Source organism: Hemitrygon akajei, chromosome 16 (genome assembly GCF_048418815.1).
Source record: "Hemitrygon akajei chromosome 16, sHemAka1.3, whole genome shotgun sequence".
NCBI lineage: Eukaryota > Metazoa > Chordata > Chondrichthyes > Myliobatiformes > Dasyatidae > Hemitrygon > Hemitrygon akajei.
The window spans coordinates 68,276,283-68,302,606 of NC_133139.1; the positions used below are offsets into that span (position 1 = coordinate 68,276,283).

General features: G+C 42.9%; 1 protein-coding gene across 1 annotated transcript in view; it reads left to right on the forward strand.

Annotated features, from left to right (window-relative positions):
* The first annotated feature begins 2,850 nt into the window (after positions 1 to 2,850).
* The window catches only part of LOC140740145 (epoxide hydrolase 4-like), a 28,709-nt gene continuing 5,235 nt past the window's right edge, over positions 2,851 to 26,324 (forward strand). The window contains exons 1-6 of the mRNA XM_073069096.1: positions 2,851 to 3,134; positions 5,561 to 5,646; positions 15,065 to 15,222; positions 17,522 to 17,650; positions 19,780 to 19,883; positions 20,671 to 20,819. Coding sequence (XP_072925197.1) covers positions 2,892 to 3,134; positions 5,561 to 5,646; positions 15,065 to 15,222; positions 17,522 to 17,650; positions 19,780 to 19,883; positions 20,671 to 20,819 — 869 coding nt within the window. The 5' untranslated portion in view covers positions 2,851 to 2,891. The remainder of the gene's footprint in view (positions 3,135 to 5,560; positions 5,647 to 15,064; positions 15,223 to 17,521; positions 17,651 to 19,779; positions 19,884 to 20,670; positions 20,820 to 26,324) is intronic.

Sequence of the window (26,324 nt, forward strand, 5' to 3'; positions counted from 1 at the left end):
CCTAGGACTGGAATGATGGATCTTTAATTTTGCAAGGAATGGCTCAACTATTTGAGCCATTGAGCCTTGGGTCCCAGACAGCCAGGGTCAGGGACAGATATTACCCTTCAACCATCAAGCTCCTGAACAGATGTGGATAACTTCACTCACCTCAACACTGAACTGATCACTTAAGGTAACCAATTGACTCATTTTCAAGGACTCTACAACTCATGTTCTCAGTATTATTTATCTATTTATTTTTTATTCATTATTTTGTATCGTCTTTTGCACATTGTTCGCTTGTCAGCCCAAAAGTTCACCTTATGTCAAAGTACAACCCTGATATTCGTCTACTCCAGAAAGACCACAGGTATTGCTGAAAGAAAAGACATCAACTTACCCCCCCCCCCCCCAACCCACAACCCCGGCACGAAAAAGTAAAACAAATCTCGCAGACCCCAAAATCCCCTTCCCCCGCAGCAAACAGCAGCCGCAATAATGATCAACACCCACCATCCCCAGAAAAGAACAGCGACAAGTAGCACCGGATCCCTAACTCCCCCGTCCCTGACGCACAAAATTTCACAAATCACCCACCAGCCAATTGTCCGCAAGAACTGAGAAATTGAAGGAAACCAATATAAAGAGCAGTCCAATAATCACATACGTCTCAGAATGTGGGAAATGTCTTTTATTCTGCATAAGTGGAGAGCAGCCACATGAACTCAGTCCTTCGTGAAGAGTGACCGCCAACCCAGCTGCTGACCGATGCCGCCCCCCACCCCCACTCTGCATTCACTTTGATGCTTCAATCTTCCTTGTCTGTGTGGAGTTTTTCATTGATTCTGTTGCATTTTGATTTGTTTTGTGAACGCTTGCAAGATAGTGAACCTGAGGGTAGTATATGGTAATATCTCCATAGTTTGATAAGAAATTTACTTTTAACTTGGATGCCAGCTGACTCTAGTTTTACCGGGGTAGTTACACTTGGAAAGACACCGCACTAATTTCACACGAATTCACCTCCTTGGTGTATTTTGAACCCAGGATGCGATGAACTCTGAAGCTGTGTGGCAGTTCTGGCACCAGCAAGCAAGCTGTTGTTAAAGCATCAGTTTATGGTGCTATCAATGGACCCATCATTAAGTTTCAAAGGAAGGTTGATTGGGCACTGATATTGGACATGAATTTTTTTTGTTGTCGTCAAGGCAACGGGTTAACACATGAGTGTCTGATGGCTGTGGGTCCACTCGGGGGTTCAGAAGATTGTATTGCGAGGGTGGGGGAAGAGAAGAAGGATGAATGTTATTGAGATCTGCTGAATGGCTTGGACAAAGAGAATGTGGAAAGGATATTTCCATTCATAGGAACATTTAGGATCTTGGGGCATAGCCTCGGACTGAAGAGACGTTCCTTTAAGAATCAAGATGAGGAGGAATTTCTTCAGCTAGAAAGTGGTGAATCTATGAATTATAAAGTATGAAGTAGTTAATGAGGAAATCCAGGAGTTGGTCATTGTTTGGCACAAATGTTTTTTTTAATCTATGAAGTCTGTTCCCACAGAGGGCTACGGTGTACACTTAATTGGGTGTTTTTTTTTAAAAACAGAGATACAGTGCGGAACAGACTGTATCCGTTTAAAGGGCCGAACCTTTGGGCCAGAGATTAATAGGATCTTGATTGGTGAGGGAGTTACGGGGAGCAGGAGGTTGAAATAAAAAATATTTAATGGCCGTAATTGAACATTAGAGCTGATTCCGTGTGTTGGATGGCCTCTTGTAGTATCCTGTGGAAACAAAAAGGTGGATTACCAGGTTGTCAGTTCAGACTTTGACACAAAAACTGTGATTTCCTTTGGCTCTAGCAGCGCGCACTCCAAAACTCTTTGCACTTTAGAGCCGTCTCTATTTCCTGAGGAGACTGAGGTCCTTTAACATCTGCTGGACGATGCTGAGGATGTTCTACGAGGCTGTGGTGGCCAGTGCTATCATGTTTGCTGTTGTGTGCTTGATGCACCATCAATAACTCTCAGAGATGGGAGGTGAATGATAGGCTTTTATTAGCTGCAAAAGAAACCACGACATCCTGGAGACTGAGGGAGGAGCAGTGCCTCCAATCGCCTTTATACAGGGGTCTGTGGGAGGAGCCACAGGAGCAGTCAGCAGAGGGGAGTGTCCAGAAAGGTGTACATAGTTTACCACAGTGCTGGGGCAGCAGACACCAACAGAATCAACAAACTCATTCGTAAGGCCAGTGGTGTTGTGGGGGTGGAACTGGACTCTCTGACGGTGGTGTCTGAAAAGAGGATGCTGTCCAAGTTGCATGCCATCTTGGACAATGTCTCCCATCCACTCCATAATGTACTGGTTAGGCACAGGAGTACAGTCAGCCAGAGACTCATTCCACCGAGATGTAACACTGAGCGTCATAGGAAGCCATTCTTGTCTGTGGCCATCAAACTTTACAACTCCTCCCTCGGAGTGTCAGACACCCTGAGCCAATAGACTGGTCCTGGACTTATTTCCACTTGGCATGATTAACTTATTATTATTTAATTATTTAAGGTTTTTATTGCTATATTTCTACACTATTCTTGGTTGGTGCGGCTGTAATGAAACCCAATTTCCCTCGGGATCAATAAAGTATGTCTGTCTGTTTTTAGATAATAGCACTGAGATGTACAAGGTAAAATGGACCTTTGTTTTGAATCCCACTCCTCACTGCACTTGCCCAGCTCCATGGGGCTAAACGCGGGGGTACGGAGCTAACAGTCTCCACAAGCGTGGGACTCCATCGCTCACCTGACGTCAGCCCAGTGCTGAGTGACAGCGGAGGCGGCCTATGAGCCTTCGAGCGCTCCGCGGGACTGGCCAATCGGAGCGGGAACCGGAAGGAGGCGAGGGCGAGAGATGGCGACGCTGAAATCGCGGTTGATCGTGCTCCCCAGCCGTGTGGCGCTGGCCGCGGGTGCCGCCGTTTACTGGCTCGCCGTCCACACGATGATCACCGTTGCCTGCATCATGTTCCTGCTGAAGGCGGCCTGGGTGGTCGTCAGGAAGCGAAGGCAGGCCTTCGAGTGGCGGGTGCGGGAGAGCCCCCCCGCTTGCCTGAACGACCCGTCCCTGGGGGCGCATTGCTTCGTTCGGCTCAAGGTACCGACAGGGGAGTAGGGGCTGCGATTGCTAAATCGCCGTGTACCTGTCTCACATACACCAGGGCCTGTTGGGAGTTGTAGTTCTTAACCGCGCAGGCGCACTGAAGTCTGTCCACCTGTCGCCCCATGGGACCCAGCGATTCGGCCCCTCTATTTTTTACACGCCCTCCGCGCCAAGGTTGATCTTACTCTGTTACCCTGAAAGCTCCAGTTTCCTCCCTGTCACAAAGCTTGCAAGGTTAATTAACCACTATAAATTGTCCCTAAGGTGAAGGTTCACTGGAGAGAGTGAGCAGCTTCACGTTCCTGGGTGTCAAGATCTCTGAGGATCTAACCTGGTCCCAGCAGATCGATGTAGTTATAAGGAAGGCTATACTTTATTTGGAGTTTGAAGAGATTTGGCATGTCAATAAGTACCCTCAAAATCTTCTATAGTTGTACCTTGGAGAGCATTCTGACAGGCTGCATCACTGTCTGGTATGGAGGGGCTACTGCACAGGACCGAAAGAAGCTGCAGAAGGTTGTAAATCTAGTCAGCTCCATTTTAGGTACTAGCCTCCAAAGCACCTAGGACTTCTTCAGGGGGCGGTGTCTCAGAAAGGCAGTGTCCATTATAAAGGACCTCCAGCACCCAGGGCATGCCCTTTTCTCACTGTTACCTTCAGGTAGGAGGTACAGAAGCCTGGTGACTCACACTCAGCGATTCAGGAACAGCTTCTTCCCCAGTGCCATCTGATTCCTAAATGGACATTGAAGCTTTGGACACGACCTCACTTTTTTTTACTATACAGTATTTCTCTTTTTGCACGCTTTAAAAAAATCTAAACAGTACTGTATATATAATTGATTTACTTGTTATTATTTTTATTTTAGTTTTTTTTTCTCTGCTAGATTATGTATTGCATTCAACGGCTGCTGCTGAGTTAACAAATTTAATTCTGATTCTTATGAAGACTGTTGAGTTTAAAAAATATCAATAAGGGATATAAATTATAAAAATTGATCTGCTATTAATTGCTGCACATGGAAGAGATTTCTAGATTTCTGCCAATCTCTGTAAAGGCCTTGACTGTGTGGATCAATACTTATTCTGACGTAGTTTTAACTCAAAACATTGATAATCCTTCACCGCCTCCCACAAATGCTGCTCAGGGCACTACATTCCTCTGTAAGGCTGTTTACTAACTGACTACCTGCTTCATTGTTCACTATCTGCAGGACCAAAGTGATTTTGAACCAATCTTCTGGTTCAGAAATGTTATTCAAGGCATTTGAACTTTGGAGATTAGCATGAGATCTGTGGAAAATAGCATTTTTTACATCAACCTAACAGGGCATATGGGGTATCTGTTCAAATTTAAAGAATGCACGCTAGGATGCAGTAAATCAAGTCAAGTCACTTTTATTGTCATTTTGACCATAACTGCTGGTACAGTACATAGTAAAAATGAGACAACGTATTTCAGGACCATGGTGTTACATGACACAGTACAAAAACTAGACTGAGCTACGTAAAAAGACAACACAGAGAAAGCTACACTAGACTACAGACCTACACAGGACTGCATAAAGTGCACAAAAACAGTGCAGGCGTTACAATAAATAATAAACAGGACGGTAGGGCGAAGTGTCAGTCCAGGCTCTGGGTATTGAGGAGTCTGATAGCTTCAGTGCTCCGCTGCACCTCCCGTCTGTAAACTGACTCGTCGTTCTTGCTGATGAGACCCACCACAGTCGTGTCATCGGCGAACTTGATGATATGGTTCGAGCTGTGTGTTACAGCACAGTCGTGGGTCAGCAGAGTGAACAGCAGTGGACTGAGCACACAACCCTGGGGGGCCCCCGTGCTCAGTGTAATGCTGTTGGATGAGCTGCTCCTGATCCGGACTGACTGAGGTCTCCCAGTCAGGAAATGCATAGATTACCATAATTTAAATGATCAAAGGTGGTAGTAATTCTGGCAGTGGTGTCAAAAAGGGATGATTGTGTTATAGATACTTGGAGACATAGAACAAAAACAGGCCTTTAGCCCAACCAGCCCACGCTGACCCCAGCATCCTTTAGTACCAGTTACATGCATTTCTTTATAACCCTCAAAGTCCACCTCCACCATGTTATTATATAAATAACTCCTAAACTGCCTTGTCCACTTCCTCTGGCAGCTCATTCCAGGGACTCACTACTGTCCATGTAACAAAGTTACCTCTCAGGTCTCTTTGAATGAAATACAGTATCTTCCCCTCTTATCTTGTATCTGTGCACTCAAGTTTTGGACTCTCCAACTCAGTAAAGACTATGATCATCCAACTTGCCTTCAACCGTCATGATTTTATGAACTTCTTTGAGGTCACCTCTCATTCTTCTGTGCTCCCAACGACTGTTGTCTGAGAGTTGCTAAGTTCTCAATACTCTTTTTTCCTTCAGGATTCAGGGCTGCGGTTTCACTATGTTGTGGCTGGGGAGAGGAACAAGCAATTGATGTTGCTGCTACATGGCTTTCCAGAGATCTGGTAAATACTACCCCTTAACTTCTACTTAGCAGTTTCTTTTGTCAATGGAGAGTCCCTCATGACTTAATTTGCATTGAAATTCAGGCTCTTATTTTTATATTTTAGTTTTGTCTTCTGTGAAGGGTTTGTATGTTTGCATGAGCTGAGCTTTAGTCGTGAGTTATCCAGTCAGGAGTTGGACGACTGCTTATCAGAGTGGTATTCATAAGGAAAAGAAACAGGAATAAGCCATCTAACCCATCTAGCCTGCTCTTCCGTTCAATAAGATCATAACCCTTAATTCTCCTGCTATGCAAAAATCAATCTAACTGTGTCTCAGATATTGTGACGAAGGCCCGTCACTGATTACGGACGGCACATGGCACATTCAGTAAAACACTCAAAGGGTCATCCACACACATTATTCCCCTCTGTCACTGTGGTGAGTCCACGCATCACAATAAATCAACAGTCACAATTTTACACTTATCCCCAGCAGTAATAGGTATAAAAAAAAACACACTATGTTACAGTTTAATTATCTCAGGTCAATTTATTCATATTCATCTTTCCAATAAGTGTTTTGCCGAAGTGTCATGATAATCTGACATTTCTCTCCTCCACAGTCACTGGGTCTGAAACAGAGCTGCTGCATAGAGCTGTCTGATATCGAGGCAGCAGCAACCTGCACAGGTGTGCTGATGGTGGAGGATACCATCTTTAACTGGGTCAAGGGTTATGTTACCTAATTACTTATCTTGTGATAAAGTTTTGGGGTTTATTTAAGTTATTTAACCGGGAAATGGTGACTCCTATAATGAGTTATATGTGTTTATTGTGAGAACTAGCAGTAGAGTTTCAGATTGTGTGAAATGGAAGATAATTGAGTTAATTAGCTTTTGGTTGGTCTAGGGGGAGGGGCTTAGCAGTTATAAGCCTCAGGTTACCAACGCTTTGGGTTTTTTTTCTCTGTTTAGTCTGAGGGTGGCTGTTAACCAGACAGGTGACAATTGCAAGCTGTATATATATATTGTTTTTTTTCATTCTTTTTCTTGTTTTGATGTGGACGTCCAGGTTTTTGTTTTTCCACTATTTTTGTAAATAAAAGCACTCAATCTATGTTTGCGACTCAAGCCATCTGGTTATTCTTCTTAGGCAGTTGACCCACGGTTATTTGTGACATATGGTGGCAGTGGTGGGATGGCCAGTCGCAAAACTGAGCGTGCTTTTAAAAAACAAACTGGGCTACAGTCTCAAAACCAGCAACTTCGGATGAAGAATGAGGATGATTGGAAGACAGTGGCGACGTCAGAGGAAGAGGCACAAGGGGCAAGATCCAAAACCTGACAGCTGCAGCCTGGGCCATTGCTGGAAGGGGGTCCCTCAACCACAGAGGTGGTAAATCTCTTCAGGGATTTTTTAGCCGCCCAGCAGAAGAGAGATGATATTCTCCAGGAAGAGCTCCGGGGCCTGCGGATCTCACTGGAGGCCCTCCTGACAGCCTGTCCCTCAGCCATCCCCAGCAGGGCAGTCCACCACAGCAGAAGGTGGGGGCCTTAGACTGGAACCTCCAACTCCAGCACCCAGAAGGGGAGGCCCACGTGACACCTCCGACTTTGGGCAATCGTTGGTGTCTTCCCCTGGCAGACTGGGTAATCCTTCTGTTGACCCCCCAGCAGTCCAGCGTAAGGAACCCAAGATGCCAGTGTATCAGCAAGGTGAGGACATTGAAAATTACCTTCTACATTTGGAATGCATGGCAAAAACATGGCAGTGGCCAAGGGAGGAGTGGCCCTGTCGACTGATTCCCCTGCTGACCGGGAAAGCCCTGGAGGCCTACACGGCCATGGATGAAGACAAGTCTAACTGTTATACGGACCTGAGGGAGGCACTGTTGGCCAAATTTGACATCTCATCAGAGACCTACCGTCAACGGTTCCGGGCCACCCCAATACCATCTGGGGAGACACCGACAGAGACGTATCACCGGCTGAAGGGCCTCTATCGTCGCTGGATGCGACAGGGCAGAGGAGTAAGGATCGGCTGGGGGAGACCATCACCCTGGAGCAGCTGCTGCAGGTGCTTCCTCCAGACATCAGGACGTGGGTGAGAGGACATGAACCGGAGGATGGACTGACGGCAGCGAAGTTGGCCATGCAGTAGCTGAACGTCAGAAAGGGGCCCCGTCACGACCAACATGGGTGGATTCCAGGGACTACAACTGCCCCAGGGACAGCTTTACAAAGAACTTTGAAGGTAATCGGGGGGGCGAATGACAAGGGACACACTGCTCAGTCATTTACTAAGACTGGTATGCTATCATCGTCAGCAGCAGGGACATAAAGCGTCTGTTTGCCCCCTGAAGAGACCAAAACTGACTGGACTGTGTTATGTGCCTCGACAAGGTGAGCAGAGTGACTGCCAGGACAGGGAGGGAGAGTCTAGATCTGTTCCGGTAAAAGTTAATGGTAAACCCTTTACTGCTGTCCTTGATTCTGGCAGTTCAATGTCATTCATAAGAAAAGGTTGTGTGCCCTGTGCTATTGACTACAGCCAGTGAACAGAGGTTTTGTGTACATGGTGACTGTAAGCCGGAGCCACAGGTGGAACTTACAGTGGAGGTAGATGGACAGATGTATCTGATGACAGTGGGGGGTGGTGGAGAATTTACCAGTGGAGGTGCTTTTGGGCTGGAATTTGCCTGTTCTGTATGATCTCCTAAGCAGGGGTAAAAGTCTCTGTTAATGCTCATGAACCTGTGTCAGAACTGAAAATGCATGTCTCTTGTATTGTCATGACACGGTCCCAGGTAAAAACCCAAGCTCAGTCTGGGATACAACCTTTGCCAGACTTAAGTGTAGTCTGTGCAATGCTGGAACCAAAGGGCTCAGAAAGACCCGTCAGCAACGGCGGTTAAGGAAACATGCTGGTACACCTTTATCTGGTGTAATGCCTGAAAATGCTGTGTCAGATGTTAAGTGGGAAGTGCCAGAAAACATCACCATGTTACAACAGTCTGATCCTTTGTTAAAGTCTCTGTTAACCAAAGTCTTAACCTCTGTTAATTACACCCCCCGGGTAGGTGGTTCAGTGTATGTCCTTCACAACGGCATCCTTTATCAGGGAGAGGAGCCAGGCAACAGGAGGTTAGTGGTGCCAAGTAGTTGCAGGTCACTTATACTACACCTTGCACATACCATTCCCTGGGCAGGACACTTAGGTCACCATAAGACATATCTCAGGCTGGCCTCTCGGTTCTTTTGGCCTTCAATGTACACTGAAGTGCAGACATATTGCAAAACGTGCCCAGCGTGTCGAAAAACCAGTGCTGTCCGTAAAACAGACCGAGCACCCCTCCAATCCATGCCAGTGGTTACCACCCCATTTAAGCAGATTGCAATGGACATTGTGGGGCCCCTGGAAAAAAGCTCAGCAGGATATCAGTACATTCTTGTTGCTCAGCAGGATATCAGTACATTCTTGTTGTATGCGATTATGCCACACGATTCCCTGAAGCTTTTCCTCTCCGGTCAGTAACCACTCCAAAACTGATCAGTGCTCTTGTCCAGCTCTTTTCTCTTGTAGGCATCCCAGAGGAAATCCTGACCGACCAGGGAACCAACTTTACATCTCGCCTGATGAGCCAGCTGCATAAGGAGTTGGGCATAACCGCTATCAGGACATCTCCTTATCACCCAGAGACAGATGGCCTGGTGAGGAGGTTTAACCAAACCCTCAAGAGGATGCTCAGAAAGCTTGTATCTGATACAGGGAAGGATCGGGATAAGTGGTTACCCTTTCTGCTCTCTGCCCACAGGGAAATGCCTCAGGCATCTACCGGATTCTCCCCTTTCAAGCTGCTCTATGGTTGGCCTTTCCAGGGGCCCCTGGATCTGCTGAAACGGAACTGGGAGGAGAAGCTGGCAGCTAATCCTGTAGATGGGCAAGGTGTTGTACAATACGTCCTCCAGATGAGGGACCGGTTGGAGCGGTACAGAGAGGAGGCCAGACTCAACCTCCCGGAGGCCCAGAAGACTCGGAAGCGGTGGTATGACCAGCAGGCACGCCAAGTGAATTCAAACCAGGTCAAAAGGTCTTGGTGCTCCTGCCCTCCTCATCCAGCAAGCTGCTGGCCAGGTGACAGGGACCTTTTGAGGTTATAAGGAGGATGGGGCCTACAACATATGAGATCCTGCATCCGGACTTCTCCGGAAACAAAAGCAAACTTACCATGTGAACCTCTTGAAAGCCTGGGAGGGAAGAAGCAGCCCTCCTTCCATCACCTCACTACTGGCACGCCGGGTGATTGAGGAAGATGACTCTGAAGGTGTAGTGGAGGCCTGGAAACAGCCTGCCAAGGTGGATCTCTCTCACCTGGATGGTAGGAAGCCAGTTGAATTGTAAGTCATATTCGACACCTTCCCTCCGTTGTTCACACAGAAACCAGGCCATACGGATGTGTTGCAGCATGCCATCCGAGTCAAACCAGGTCAGAGTCCGGTACGGCAGGCATGCTACCCAGTACCAGAACGTCTGGTGAAGGCGTTGACGGAGGAGGTCCGCTTGATGTTGGAGCTGGGAGTCATCGAACAGTCTGAAAGTGAGTGGAGTAGCCCTATTGTCATTGTGCCGAAGAAGGATGGAACTCTTCGCATTCGCATTGACTTTAGGAAACTGAACGCCATCTCATTTTTCGATGCCTACCCGATGCCCTGGATTGAGGACCTGCTGGAGAGGATTGGGAGAGCCAACTACATCACCACCTTGGACCTCTGCAAGGGGTATTGGCAGGACCCCTTGAAGAGCCAGTCCCAGCCCCTCACTGCATTCAGGACCCCTCTAGGCCTCTTCCAGTTCACGGTGATGCCCTTTGGCTTACATGGTGCCCCAGCCACATTCCAGAGACTTATGGACAGAGTGCTGCAAGGTTGTGAGGACTGCAGCGCCGCCTATTCAGATGATGTGGTCATCTTTACCCTGACCTGGGAGGAACATCTGGAGCACCTTCGTCAAGTCCTAGGTGCAATTAGTGCGGCAGGACTTACACTCAACTTGCAGAAATGTGAGTGGGCCAGGCAGGAAACCCGGTACCTGGGGTATCAGCTGGGGAGAGGTGAAGTCCGACCTCAGGTGGACAAAGTTGAGGCCATTCTGAACAGCCCCAGGCCCCGTACCAAGACCCAGGTCCGGTCTTGGCCTAGTGGGCTGGTACTGATGGTTAATCCCTCACTTTTCAACCCTGGCAGCCCCATTGACCAACCTCACCTGCAAGTAGGCCCATAATCCTGTGGATTGGAGTGTGAAAGTGCTTTCCAGGGCCTGAAGGAGAAATTATGTTCTTCCCCTGTGTTGCAGAGTCCTGACTTTGAACGCCATTTCCTGGTGCAGGTGGATGCCTCAGGCGTAGGCATTGGGGCAGTACTGGCTCAGGGAGAGCCAGGTGAGGAATGTCCTGTGTTGTATCTCAGCAGGAAACTTCTGCCTCGTGAAACCCGGTACTCCACAATCGAGAAGGAGTGTTTATTGCAATCAAGTGGGAGTTGGACAGCCTCAGGTACTACCTTCTTGGGAGGGAGTTTGACTTCCAGACGGACCACAGAGCCCTGACCTGGATCCAGACAATGAAGGACTGGAATGCCAGGGTGACTAGGTGGTACCTGGAACTTCAACCTTTCAAGTTCTGTGTGCGGCACGAAGCAGGCAAGGAGAACATCGCAGCGGACTTCCTGTCAAGACTGCCAAACACTGCCGCTGCAGCAGAGGAGGGTGGTAATGTGATGAAGGCCCGTCACTGATTACGGACGGCACATGGCACATTCAGTAAAATACTCAAAGGGTCATCCACACACATTATTCCCCTCTGTCATTGTGGTGAGTCCATGCATCACAATAAATCAACAGTCACAATTTTACACTTATCCCCAGCAGTAATAGGTATGAAAAAAAAGAAACACACTATGTCACAGTTTAATTATCTCAGGTCAATTTATTCATATTCATCTTTCCAATAAGTGTTTTGCCGAAGTGTCGTGATAATCTGACGTTTCTCTCCTCCACAGTCACTGGGTCTGAAACAGAGCTTTGTGATATGGTGCAACTCAAACTACCTGCGTCTCAATGTCACCAAGACCAAGGAGATGGTGGTGGACTTTAGGAGATCTAGGCCTCATATGGAGCCAGTGATCATTAATGGAGAATGTGTGGAGCAGGTTAAGACCTACAAGTATCTGGGAGTACAGTTGGACGAGAAGCTAGACTGGACTGCCAACACAGATGCCTTGTGCAGGAAGGCACAGAGTCGACTGTACTTCCTTAGAAGGTTGGCGTCATTCAATGTCTGCAGTGAGATGCTGAAGATGTTCTATAGGTCAGTTGTTGAGAGCGCCCTCTTCTTTGTGGTGGCGTGTTGGGGAGGAAGCATTAAGAAGAAGGACGCCTCACGTCTTAATAAGCTGATAAGGAAGGCGGGCTCTGTCGTGGGCAAAGTACTGGAGAGTTTAACATCGGTAGCTGAGCGAAGGGCGCTGAGTAGGCTACGGTCAATTATGGAAAACCCTGAACATCCTCTACATAGCACCATCCAGAGACAGAGAAGCAGTTTCAGCGACAGGTTACTGTCGATGCAATGCTCCTCAGACAGGATGAAGAGGTCAATACTCCCCAATGCCATTAGGCTTTACAATTCAACTGCCAGGACCTAAGAACTTTTTTTTTTAAAGCTATTATTAATGCTTTTTGAGTTAGTGATTTAGATGCATATCATATTATTACTGAGTTAAGTATTGTATGTAATGAGTTTTTGCTACAACAAGTGTATGGGACATTGGAAAAAATGTTGAATTTCCCCATGGGGATGAATAAAGTATCTATCTATCTATCTATCATAGAGCTGTCTGATATCGAGGCAGCAGCAACCTGCACAGGTGTGCTGATGACAGACAGACAGACATACTTTATTGATCCTGAGGGAAATTGGGTTTCGTTACAGCCGCACCAACCAAGAATAGTGAAGAAATATAGCAATATAAAACCATAAATAATTAAATAAAAATAAGTTAATCGTGCCAAGTGGAAATAAGTCCAGGACCAGCCTATTGGCTCAGGGTGTCTGACACTCCGAGGGAGGAGTTGTAAAGTTTGATGGCCACAGGTAGGAATGACTTCCTATGATGCTCAGTGTTACATCTCGGTGGAATGAGTCTCTGGCTGAATGTACTCCTGTGCCTAAACAGTACATTATGGAGTGGATGGGAGTCATTGTCCAAGATGGCATGCAACTTGGACAGCATCCTCTTTTCAGACACCACCGTCAGAGAGTCCAGTTCCACCCTCACAACATCACTGGCCTTACGAATGAGTTTGTTGATTCTGTTGGTGTCTGCTACCCTCAGCCTGCTGCCCCAGCACACAACAGCAAACATGATAGCACTGGTCACCACTGATAGCACTGATGGTGGAGGATACCATCTTTAACTGGGTCAAGGGTTATGTTACCTAATTACTCATCTTGTGGTAAAGTTTTGGGGTTTATTTAAGTTATTTAACCAGAAAATGGTGACTCCTATAATGAGGTATATGTGTTTATTGTGAAAACTGGCAGTAGAGTTTCAGATTGTGTGAAATGGAAGATAATTGAGTTAATTAGCTTTTGGTTGTCTAGGGGGAGGGGCTTAGCAGTTATAAGCCTCGGGTTACCAAAACTTTGGGGTTTTTTTTCTGTTTGGTCTGAGGGAGGCTGTTAACCAGACAGGTGACAATTGCAAGCTGTATATATATATATATTGTTTTTTTTTCATTCTTTATCTTGTTTTGATGTGGACGTCCAGGTTTTTGTTTTTCCGCTATAAATAAAAGCACCTCAATCTATTTTTGCGACTCAAGCCATCTGGTTATTCTTCTTAGGCAGTTGACCCACGGTTATTTGTGACATATATTTAATGAGGTATCTTCAACTGCTTCCCTGGGCAGAGTGTTCCACAGGTTCACTACTCTCTCGGACTAGATCTATTCCCCTTTCTTTAAGATCCCTTCTCATTCTTCTGAATTCAACGAGTCTTGTCTCAGGCGACTCCATAGGTTAACCCTCTCATCTCTGGAACCAACCTCGCAAACCTCCTCCACAAAGACTCCAAAGCTAGTATATTTTTCCTCAGTTAAGGATGCTGTTTCTATTGGTCAAATACTTGAAGATGGCTGTGCATTTGTTGATGTTGTTGGGCCCTTGGCATGCTGGTTAAAGCAAAGAATGAGCTTCACAAAGCAAATACTTGTGTCATTTGATATGGTGATATAAGACTCATCCTGATGAATACAGCTCCCTGAGCAACACACGGCATGGGACTGGGTCCGGATGCAGGGTTTCAACAGACAGTGGCGGTTTCTTTCTTCCCATAGAGGCTGCATGACCCACTGAGTTTCTACAGCTCATTGTTGCTCCAGATTGCAGTATCTGTATGTCTCTTGTACTTCCTTGGTTGTGTGGCCAAGAGACGATATAATACATTAGGTTGGACCAGCTATAACCCTAATGAATGGTGGATCAGGCAAAAGGTGCCAATTGGTCGTCGTTTTTTATAGTGCCTATGTAATCACCTCTCGTCTTACAATGTTTAAATATCTGTACTCCTCCAAGTCTGGCTTTTTGCCTGTCATTCCTGATTATAATTACTCCACCACTGGTGGTTTACCCTTCCTTTCCAGACACCTCAAGTTTTGAATCCCCCCTCCCTATGATAAATCTCTCTTTCATTCTCTCGTAAGCTTCGTTCTTAATATTTCCTTATAATTTTAATATCAAATTCGATTATGAGAGTCTTCTATATTAATATAACTGTATGAATCTCTGTTATTTGAAGAAAAGCAGGAATCACCTAAATATTAACAGTCAACAGAGTGAAGCTAATTATATAGTTGTTTCGGTATTGCTATCGGTGGGAGCTTGCTGCGCATAAAGTTGGCTTCACATTACCAAAGTTTTGAAGACATTTTTATTGCTTAAAGCAGTTTGGGGTAACATGAGGTACAGAGTGACATTATGCATTTGAAACTTTTTTTTCTTTCTAATAGCATGGAATTAAATGCTGGAGGAACTCAGCAGGTCAGCCAGCATCTATGGAAAGGAATAAACAGTTGATGGTTTAGGCTGAGATTCTTCATCAGGTCTGGAATGTAAGAAAAAGAAGTCAAATGCCAAGTTCCTCCAGCGTTTTGTGTGTGTTTAACTCTGGATTTCCAACATCTGTAGAATCTCTTGTATAAAGAAAAATAACATGGCCTTTGTGGGAATGAGAGTGTATATAGATTCTTCAGTATGTTGTGTTATGTGGCCAGAGGTACATTGTTGTAGAGGCCAATAGCTGCTCTGTACTGGTTTCAAATGTGTGGCAGGCTCTGACGTGTTGCTGATGGGCTCCTGTCTCATTGCACTCTTATGCCACAGGTATTCATGGCGTTACCAGCTGCGGGAGTTCAAAAGTAAATACCAAGTGGTGGCTGTGGACTTGCGTGGTTTTGGGGATTCTGATGCACCCACTGATCGAAGTGACTACAAAATGGAGTGTTTGCTGGCTGATGTCAGAGGCATTATTGAAGCTCTAGGTATGCGGACTCTACTGTTGCTGCCAAGAAATTGCTATTTTGCCTGTTTGCACTCTTCACAGGGATTGTTCAGGACTCCGGAATCAAACTAGCATTTGTGTGGAATTGTGTTATATGCAAGTGTTTTTTCTTGCAGGAAAAATGCTTTGAAGGCTGCAATTTCTATTCAGAATTTATTCATCTTGGGGTCAACATGAAGAATTAGGTTTAGTAAATCTCAGATGTGTTAAAAATGTTCTTTGCTGATGTGGAGCCTAAAATTTGCAATCTGCTGTTTCTTGAGCAACCAACAAATGAGTGACCTAAAGCTGAGTTTACTTATTAATTGCTCCTTGCAGCCATGTGATCCAACTCACATTTGCATTCCCTAATGAGCAAAAGAAAACTACAGGTACTGGGAATAATAAAAATAAGGTGGTGCTGGAAATACTCAGGTCAGACGACATTTCTGACTTCTTCCGCCTTCCTTTCCAGTCCTGATGAAGGGTCTTGGAGTGAAACACTGGCTTTATTCCTCTCCATAGACACTGCCTAGCCTGCTGAGTTCTTCCAGGATTTTGTGTGTAATACATTGGATTTCCAGCATCTGCAGAAACTGTTGTGTTTATGAATTGTGCAGAGACAAAGGAAGAATTGATTTTTCCAGTCAATGAATGAATGACCTTTCACTGGAACTCAACATATTGTTAATGGTGAAGAGTGCCTGTCATATCTGTGACATTCACTACTAGAAATCCCTTAGGCTAATTCCTGGGATCAGCGAGTTGTCTATCATGAGCAACTGAAAAAATTAGACCTGCATTCTTTGGAGCTTTGAAGAACAAGGGGTGATCTTATTGAAACATATGGTATAAGATCATGATGGGACATAAATGGCTAGTTTTTGTAATGCTTCCATTAGTGGGAGAATCTTGAACATGGGTATGTTGTTACAAGGTTAAGGGGTGGTCATTTAAAACTGAGCTGAGTTTCCAAATTCTTTAGACAGAAAGAATTTGCACAGAGCCTGGGGTTTACCTTCAGAATAACCTTCCTCTTCATTACAGGTCACTCATCCTAGAACAAATGCTCCCTAATCCAAAGTTTTCATTACTGTTATACTATTTCTTATCTGCTTCCCCCCCCCCCCCCCACACAATACCTCTCATTTACTCACTTAATTTCAGATACAGTGTAGAATAGTTCCTTCTGTTCTAGTGAGCTGCATCGCCCAGCAACCCACCTGTTTAAACCTAGACTAATCAGAGGACAATTTACAATGACCAACTAACCACTGTGTCTTTGGATTGTGGGAGAAAACAGGAGCAGCAGGAGGAAGCCCACATGCTCATGGAGAATATGTACAAACTTCTTACAGACGGTGTCGGAACGGAACTCCAAACTCCAGCACCCCAAGCTGCAATAGCATCACGCTAACCGCGGTGCTTCTATAGCACCCTATACATGTACAAAGGCAAGTTTCCATACTGGAGTTCGATGAAACCTTTGCTAGTATCCAGGCATGCACACTTTCGTTTACTTTATCAACAGTTTGTGCCTGGGACCAGTTGAGCCTGTTGCAGACTTTCACTGCCTAGTACCAACCTGTAGGAGCCCTCTTGATCTCACTCTGCATGGTCATTCAACACTCCCCCCTCCTCTGTTGTGCTCCAGAACATCATCCTGCTATGAATTTACTATTCCCTACTGTAGGTGCACAGAGGGGTGGTAAATTTATAGAATTGTCTGCCCAGAGAGCTGAGGAGACTGTATCATTCTGAGTCATTTAATAAGGAAGTGGATAAATCTTTCAAAGACCAGGAAATGGAGGTTTATGAGGAACTGGAACAAGGAAGAAGATGAGCCCCAGGGCAGACCAGCCATGATCATACTAAATGACAGGACAGGCTGAGGAGCTGAGCAGATTCATCCTGTTTATTTACAGATTTACTGACTTTAGCACCATTCTATTGTATCTCGGAGAGCTGCCAAGAGCCCCGAGAAAAGCCCAATGGGAGGAGAATTACTGCATCTTCATCTGCGTGCACAGAGGGAAAGATGTTCGGAAGCTGCTTGGAATATGGCCGTTTCTGAGTTCTAGTGGTTCCATGGAAATATCTCACCAGTCCAGGAACAGGATATGTAAAGAACTTTGTTGGATCCCCCATTTCTTGATTACTATGTGAGATTGTCTGGGTTTTATACTATCAATTGCAGACTTTTAACCCTGATATTGGATATATTCCCAATGAGCAGTGTCTATAGTGGATTGACATCTCAACATAGCATAACTGATTATGCTATTTTGTTGTGCTTTCAGGACATAACAGCTGCATTCTCATCGGACATGACTGGGGAGGTATCATAGCTTGGAATTTGGCTATTTGCAACCCAGAGATGGTGGAGAAATTGATCATCCTGAACGCACCACATCCAACATCATTCCATCGTGAGTCGAAAGCTACTGTTTGTTTCCAGGAGAGATGGGAGGGCCAACAGCTATCTAAGGAATGGATTGAGAAGGTAGTTTAATATGGACTGAATTACCTTCTCAGTCCATACCTTAAATAGCTGGTCTAGCAATGGGGTGGAACAAGAAGGGACAGTAAAATACACAGCCAGATTGTTCTTCTTCAAAGTGCTCCCAAGATATTACAGGAAATTGTTGAACTGTGTTCAGATATTAGGTGATTTTCTGCTAACTTTTGCTACAAACTGGTACTTCACATTCATAATTTCAATAAACATTTTTCTATTGCCTTGCACTGTTGGTGATGACAATTCATACCTGCAAGATAGTTATATTTACAATTGATTCATTGATAGCTGTAGCTCAAGGGGTAGCAATCTTGCTCAGGACAGATGTGGGTTCAAGGCTCACTTCAGAAACTTTGAGCATTGTGTCGAGGCTGGTAATTTAAGCCAGTATTGCTGGACAGCCAGAATGAGGACAAAATCAGGTTTAATATCGCTGACATTTGCCGTGAAGTCTGTTGTTGTTCTGTGGCATAGAAACTTATATAAAGTATCCTAGGTATCATGAAAGCATGACTCCCCTTGGCTTACTCGGGTGGATGTAGAATATTCTGTGGCACTGTTCTGAAGAGGAGCTATTTTCCTAATGTCAGGGCTGATATTTATCTCCCTGCCATCAGTTGCCTGTTCATTATCATGTTGCTCTCCATAGGATCGTTCTCTGTGCTAAGTAGCTGTCACATGTGCTACATAATGACTACACTTCATGTGTATGCCTTTGAGAGTTAACCTCTTTTGAAGCCCTAATGGAAAGCTCTCTAATGCCAATTCTTATTTTAATCTCCTAGTGTCAAGTTCATAGGATGACAGAAATTTATGGCACATGGAGACAATTTGACGATTCATGTTTTATACTAGAGCTGCAGTCGAAACCCTCTAAACCACATTAAGTGTGATAACCTCAGTGGCTGGAGATTTGAGAATAACATTAGATTCCTGGTTTGTTTTTTCTCACCTCCCTTTACATATTGCTTTCTGTTCTGCCCACTGGTGGTAGAATCTTTAAAGGAAGGCCAACTATGCGGCAAGGAACAGAGCAGGCAGATTGGCTCTTTCCCTGGGTCAGTCTTTAAGTGGAAACTACTTTATGTCTGCTTCAGGAGCTCAGCAGGACTTGAAGTAGGAAACGGCCAGCCTTTAGCTAGCATTCACCAACGCTAGATTTGCAACAGTGTTCTGAATTGACAATATAGAACAGAAGCACTTTGGGATATTTCCGAGTGGTTTTAAAATGGAGTACAAGTTTATGTCACAGAGTCTTACAGCGTGGGAACAGGACCCGCAGCCACGAGGACTGAGAATCCCACTGTAGCCTGCGTTTGGTCCACATCCCTCTAAACCATATATGTCAAACTCAAGGCCCGCGGGCCAAATCCGGCCCGCGGTGGAATTATCTTTGGCCCGCGAGATAATATCTAATTACTATTAAAGCTGGCCCCTGTAATCGAAGCGCCTATGGCGTATGATATGGCTAATGCTGAGTTTATTCAGGTACCAGGTTTTCAGGGTTTTTAAGTGTTTATTCGGCAGTCTTGCTCGGCAGTCTTCTTCATAAGAAACGGAATTTGTAAAGTGAAACACTTTGTAGTTATAGCAGAGACTGAGACACATGAGAGCAGGCTGAAAAAACGGAGGCAACGAAAGCTGTGTTCGCACGCGTCCGACTGATCCGGCCCGCATGAAGCTGCATTTTGCTCAATCCGGCCCGTGACCTAAAATGAGTTTGACACCCCTGCTCTAAACCCTTCCTGCCCAAGTACCTATCGAAGTGTCTTTTAAATGTTGGTAATGTAGCTGCCTCAACCATTTCCTCCAGCAGTTTATTCCCATTTGCTTATCTCTCTCTGGGTGAAAAGGTAAGCTGCCAGATTCCTATTAAATCTCCCCCGCTTACCTTAAAGCTATGAGCTCCAGTTTTTGATTCCCCAACCATTGTCTTTTCAGTTTGGTTTTAGCTAAGCCAACACAGCTAACATCAAATAGAAGTATGTATTGTGAAATTCTGTTTTGTTTTTGAGTATAAGTTGACATTCTTTGATTCAGGCTACATGTGGCAACACCCATCCCAGCTTCTGAAATCCAGCTATGTGTTCTTCTTCCAAATACCAAAACTTCCAGAACTTTTCATGCAAATGGATGATTTTAAGGTACACAATTCTCCTTCTTTGTCAGCATTTATTACTTACTGTTTGACATGTTCTATCAAATCATTCCTAATATCAGAGTCGGCAATCCTGTGAGTCACAGAGCCTGCTAAAGACCAGTATGTAAATGTGAAACTGCAAGAAAGGCTTGCAGTTTTATCCAGTGATCGTATTCAGAAGGAAAAGGAAATCTGAGTTGCTGTGGGGAAGAGGAAGTTGCAGGGTTATGCAGAAAGCTGTTGGGAAGAAGCAGAACCGGTTGAAAAGCTGTTGCAAAGAATGAGTACAGATACTGTGTAACTTGCTCTGCTGTAGAATGTTTTCTCTTCCACATGCAATCATTTTCAAGCAAGTGTCAATAGACTCCAATCAGAAATCAAATCTGGCTGCTTGTGTGATCCCGCTGACCAAGGTGACTGAGTTCATTTAGAACTCTTTCCTCTTGCTACCTTTGCTGAGTCCTGCTAACTTAGCACAAGGTAGGAAAGCAAGTCAACTGCTTTACTGCTTGCAACACACACAATATACTGGGTCTCGGCCCGAACCGCCGACTGTACTCTTTTCCATAGATGCTGCCTGGTCTGCTGAGTTCCTCCAGCATTTTGTGTGTGTTGCTTGGATTTCCAGCATCTGTAGATTTTTTCTCGTTTGTGATTCGTTTACTGTGTGTCTCAGTGACAGGGTTTAAAATTTCTTTTATCAGCTATATTTTGATAATTTCATATTATGTACTTTTGTTCTCCAGTTGCTCAAAATTGCTTAACACTTACTAATATATCACATTTTTTAGAGCCTGAAGGGTGCTTATATGAGTGAAATATCTGAAATCAAAAACAAAAGTAGTAGATTGACTGAGGAAGAGTTGGAGGCCTATGTTTACAGTTTTTCTCGGCCTGGAGCACTGGTGGGCCCCTACAACTACTACAGGAATATTTTCAGGTAAGGCATTCATTGATAGTTGGACTTTAATTGCTTCCCCCTTCCCTTTTCCAATCTTTTTATTAATATCAAGATAGTAGATATAACATAATATTGCTACACAATTATTGGGATTACATTGTTAATAGTTAACATATATAATTATATATTCAGTTAATACAAAGGTAATAAACCTCCCAAAAACGTTCAAGTACAAATGTAGAATACATTAAAAAAACATCCAAAAAGAAAAAAATATATACCCCCCCCCCAAAAAAAAACTAATCTAAACAATACTAACCAAAAACTAAGAAAAGAACATGGGCTGTTTGTAACATCAAAAAAAAAGAAAGGACCATTAGTGTCATCAACTCCGAACCTCCCTGCATATATTAACACAAGAGAACAGGTTTGGAAAGAGATCAAATCACATCATATGAAAGTGTTGAATAAAAGGCCTCCAAGTCTTTTCAAATTTAATGGATGGATCGTATATAACACTTCCGATTTTTTTCTAAGTTTAAACATAACATAGTTTGAGAGAACCAATGAAATGTGGTGGGAGGACTAATCTCTTCCCAATTCAGCAGAATAGATCTTTTAGCCATTAATGTAAGAAATGCAATCATCCGACGAGCTGAAGAGGTTAAGTGGTGTGGTTCTATCATTGGTAAACCAAAAGCTGCAGTAATAGGATGAGGTTGTAAATCAATATTCAAAACAGTTGAAATAATGCCAAAGATATCTTCCCAATATTTTTTCAAAGAGGAACATGACCAAAACATATGGTTAAAGAGGCTATCTCAGAGTGACATCTGTCACACACTGGACTTATATGAGAATAATAACGAGCTAATTTATCCTTAGACATATGGGCCCTGTGCACTACTTTGAACTGTATCAACGAATGCTTAGCACATATAGAGGATGAGTTAACTAATTGAAGAATTTTTTCCCATTTTTCAATAGGTAAAGCAAGTTCCTTTTCCAATCATTTTTAATTTTATTAGATGCATCTAAACGAATTTTCATAATTATATTGAAGGTAGTTGCTATCGCACCTTTCTGAAAAGGACTTAAATCTAAATTTTTTTCCAAACTATCCATAGAGTATAGATTCGGGAAAGTAGGAAGGGCAGTATTTAAGAAGTTTCTAACCTGTAAATATCTAAAGAAATGGGTTCTAGGTAGATTATATTTGTTAGATAATTGTTCAAATGACATGAAACAATTATCCAAAAATAAATCACAAAATCATAATATACCTTTAGTTTTCCAAGTCAAATAGGCTTGGTCCATAATAGAGGGATTGAAAAAAAAGTTAGATATAATAGGACTTGCTAAAATAAATTGGTTAAACCCAAAAAATTTCCAAAATTGAAACCATATTTGTAAAACGTATTTAACTATTGGAATATCTAATTATTTATACAATTTAGAAAGAGCAAAGGAAAGCGAAGTCCCTAAAATAGAACCCAGTGAAAACCCGTGTACCGATTTACATTTGAGATTTACCCAATGAGGGCTTGAAGTTATATCCAAGTCCCATAGCCAAAATTTCAAATAACGGATATTAATTGCCCAATAATAAAATCTAAAATTCGGCAGTGCCAGACCACCAGCCTTTAAGTATCTTTTGCCTAGCCTTGGATTTTTTTTCTGCCAAATATAAGAAGAAATTTTAGAATCAACACTATCAAAAAAAGATGCCTATATTTTTAGTTTCTCATTTGGGCTGACTTAGAACTACAAAGACATGTTGTCACCTCCAGCTCCTCCCTGAACTTTTGTTCCTCTTCCGGGATCATGAATTCGCATTATGGTTAACTCTTTACATACCAAAGGGTTGATTCTATGAAATTAGGCTTAGATTATTAATTTTGTCTCTTGGAATACAAATGGTTTAAACCATCCGATTAAATGGAAGAAGACTTTTAAAGTATTCCAAAGACTGAATGCTCATATTATTTTTGTACAAGAAACTCGTGAGGAAACAGGATAATCAGCGTTTTTTCAGGTTTTGGAAGGGTTAACAGTTTCACTTGAATTCGCATGCTAAAGTGAGAGGAGTTTCAATTTTTATTGATTCCTCAATTATATTTGTTCATCATGATACTATTTCCGATCCGAATGGCAGATTCTTGTTTATTACTGGGTTACTTTGTAATAAAAAAGTGGTTATGGCTAATGTTTACGCTCCAAATTGGATTATCCCGAATTTTTAAAGAATTTATTTTACTGCTGTCCCTGATCTAAATGAATATATGTTGATAATGGGTGGTGATTTTAATTGTTGTTTGAATCCCTCGATGGATAGATCCATATCTACTCAAGCCTTACCAAACAAGTCGGCTACTCTTATCAATTTCTTCATGAATGATTCTGGAATTTTGGATATTTGGAGATTTCTACACCCCAAGGAAAAAGTGTTCTCATTTTTTTCACATGTTTATCATTCTTACTCTAGAATTGATTACTTTTTTATTGACTCTCGTCTCATCCCATCTGTGATTGACTGTAACTACGACATTATTGCCATTTCTGATCATGCTCCAATGAAACTTTCTATCAAATTAATGGATATAGCTCCTAGTATTAGACAATGGCGATTTAATTCCAATCTGCTTCAAGACTCGGATTTTGTTAAGCTTAAGAAGGAACAGATTGATTTCTTCTTTTCAACTAATTTTACTGAAGGAATCTCCAACGGGACACTTCGGGACACTTTTAAGGCATATATCCACGGTCAGGTTATTTCCTATTCTGTTGGTATGAGAATGAAACATTATTATTGGTTGATAAGATCAAAGAAATTGATAAGAAATATTCCATCGCTCCTAGCAAGGAGCTTTATAAACAGAGAGTCAAGCTTCAAATGGAATATAATTTATTACTTACATCCTTGATTGAAAATCAGTTAATGAAAACCAGAAGCGAGTTTTATATATACAGTGATAAATCGGGTAAATTTTTAGCTAATCAGTTGAAAACTGCCTTGGTTAAACGCCAAATCATTAAGATTCGTAAACATGATAATTTGACAGTTAATCATGATGAAATAAACAAATCTTTTCCAGATTTTTATACCTCTTTATATAATTCTGATTTTCCCAATGATCCTAATCTCATGTCTGACTTGTTAAGAAAATTGAGTTTTCCGAAAATATCATCCGATGAACGTTTAATATTAGAAACTCCCATTACAGATGAAGAAATAAAAGGTGTTATTCTTTCAATGAATTCTGGTAAAGCACCAGGTCCAGGCGGTTATACAGTAGAATTTTTTAAGTGTTTCTCTTCCATTCTCTCTCCTTGGCTAGGTAGAGTTTTTAAAGAAGCAATTAGATTAGGTAATTTACCACAACCATTTTATAGGACTTCTATTTCCTTAATTTTAAAAAAGAAATAAGATCCTACTGATTGTGCATCATATCGACCGATATCTTTGTTGAATGTAGATTCTAAGATTTTTTCTAAGATGTTGGCGACTAGGTTGGAGAAGATATTACTTTGAATTATATCTGTGGACCAAACTGGATTTATTAAAAATAAAAACCATTGCTCTTTTAACATTAGGAGATTAATGAATATTGTTTACACTCCTTCATGTAGTACTCCAGAATGTGTCAATTCATTAGATGCTAAAAAAGCATTTGACAGAGTTGAATGGCCATATTTATTTACTGCACTTGAGAAATTTAATTTTAGACATTTATATCTTGGATTAAATTGATATATAATGCCCCAGTAGCTTCGGTTAACACTAATAATCAAAGATCTCCCATTTTTTGCTTATTTCGGGGCACCAGGCAAGGTTGTCCTCTTAGTCCATTACTATTTGATATTGCTCTGGAACCTTTAGCAATTGCTATTTGAGAATCACCTAATATTCTTGGCATTACCTGCAGGAATGAGATACATAAGCTATCATTATATGCAGATGATTTATTATTGTATATTTCTAACCCTGAGGAATCAATTCCCACAGTTTTATCTTCGTTGGCTCAGTTTAGTAATTTTTCGGGTTACAAACTGAACCTTAATAAGAGCGAACTGTTTCCTCTAAATATGCAGGTTCCAATTTATGGATGTTTACCCTTTAAATTGGTTACCGACTATTTTATATACTTAGGGGTTAAAATTACAAAAAAAATAAGGATTTATTTCAGGCTAATTTTTTACCTTTAATTGATCAGATTAACCATTTATTTACCAATTGGTCACCAATGTCTTTGTCATTGATAGTTCAGATCAATGCTTTCAAGATGATTATATTACGTAATTTTTATATTTATTTCAAGCGGTACCAATTTTTATTCCGAAATGTTTCCCCCTTCGCATGTGCCTCAGTGTGATTTAGTTCTGCTGTAGTTCATATTCTTGCTGTTTGAATTATTGTTCATTTTCATTGATTATATATTGAATATAAGACAATAATCTTTTTTGTTACCCAAGTAGATAAGGTCACTTCCTCCATGTTTCTTTGCTCAACTACTTTTTCTCTTCTTTTCCATCGTTCATTTCTTTTTCGCTCTTTCATCTCAGTCTTGACTTCTCTTTGCTCTCTGTCTCTCACTCCCACTCCCTCTCACTTGACACCCCCCTCACTCACTCCCACTCTCTCTCTCTCACACCCTCTCTACCTTGCACCCCCACTCACTCTCTGTCTCACCCTCACATTCTCTCTTTCGCCATTTCTACTTCTCTGTCCTGCCCCCTCTTTCACCCTTGCAGCCTTGCTCTCTTGCCCTTGCCCCCCCACCTCTCGCCCTTGCCCCTCCCACCTCTCTTACCCTCACTCCCCCTCTCACTCTCTCACATTTCTCTGGTTGGCTACTTTGCTAATTTTGCTAACATCAGCCATCAGATGATAGAATGGTGAAATAAGCTGTAGAAGATGAATGCTTTGTTCCTAACTTTCTCCAATGCAGCTTAAATTGCTCTCATTTTTTTAACAAAAATAACAACTGGGAAAGAGATGAGCTGTGAATAAAGTAGTGGGGTCATTCGGTAGTGTAGGGGGTAATATTTCAGTAGATGATCCTTTGCCTTTTCTGGAACCAAAAAGGTGATAAGAAAATGTCCTGTCCAGAACATTAACATCTTCTTTTTCTTGGGTCCGAAGCTCCCAGTGGAGCATAGCCCATTGATGACCTCCTGTTCACCTCATTCAGTGCTGTATAACTCTTAACGTGCTTTCACCTTGTAGCCCCCTCTGGGCTCGTCTGCAAACTTAGCTTGTTAGCCAGCTCTGCTATCAGCCACAGGACTCAGCGGTGAAAAGACCACCTTTTATAAACAATATATGCCTACGGTTGGTATAATTTGGGGTTCAACCAAGCAAGAAAGTTGGGATGTTCCGATTAAAGGAACCCCGATTTGAGAGAATGCTGTGTAAATATTGCCCATACACAGTTATTGGTCAGCAAGAAATAACAGATTGTACACTACATAAAATTATAAAAATATATTTGCAAATTTTGGCTTTATTGAACAGTTAGTGGAAAGAGAAAAGAAAAAAAGGCC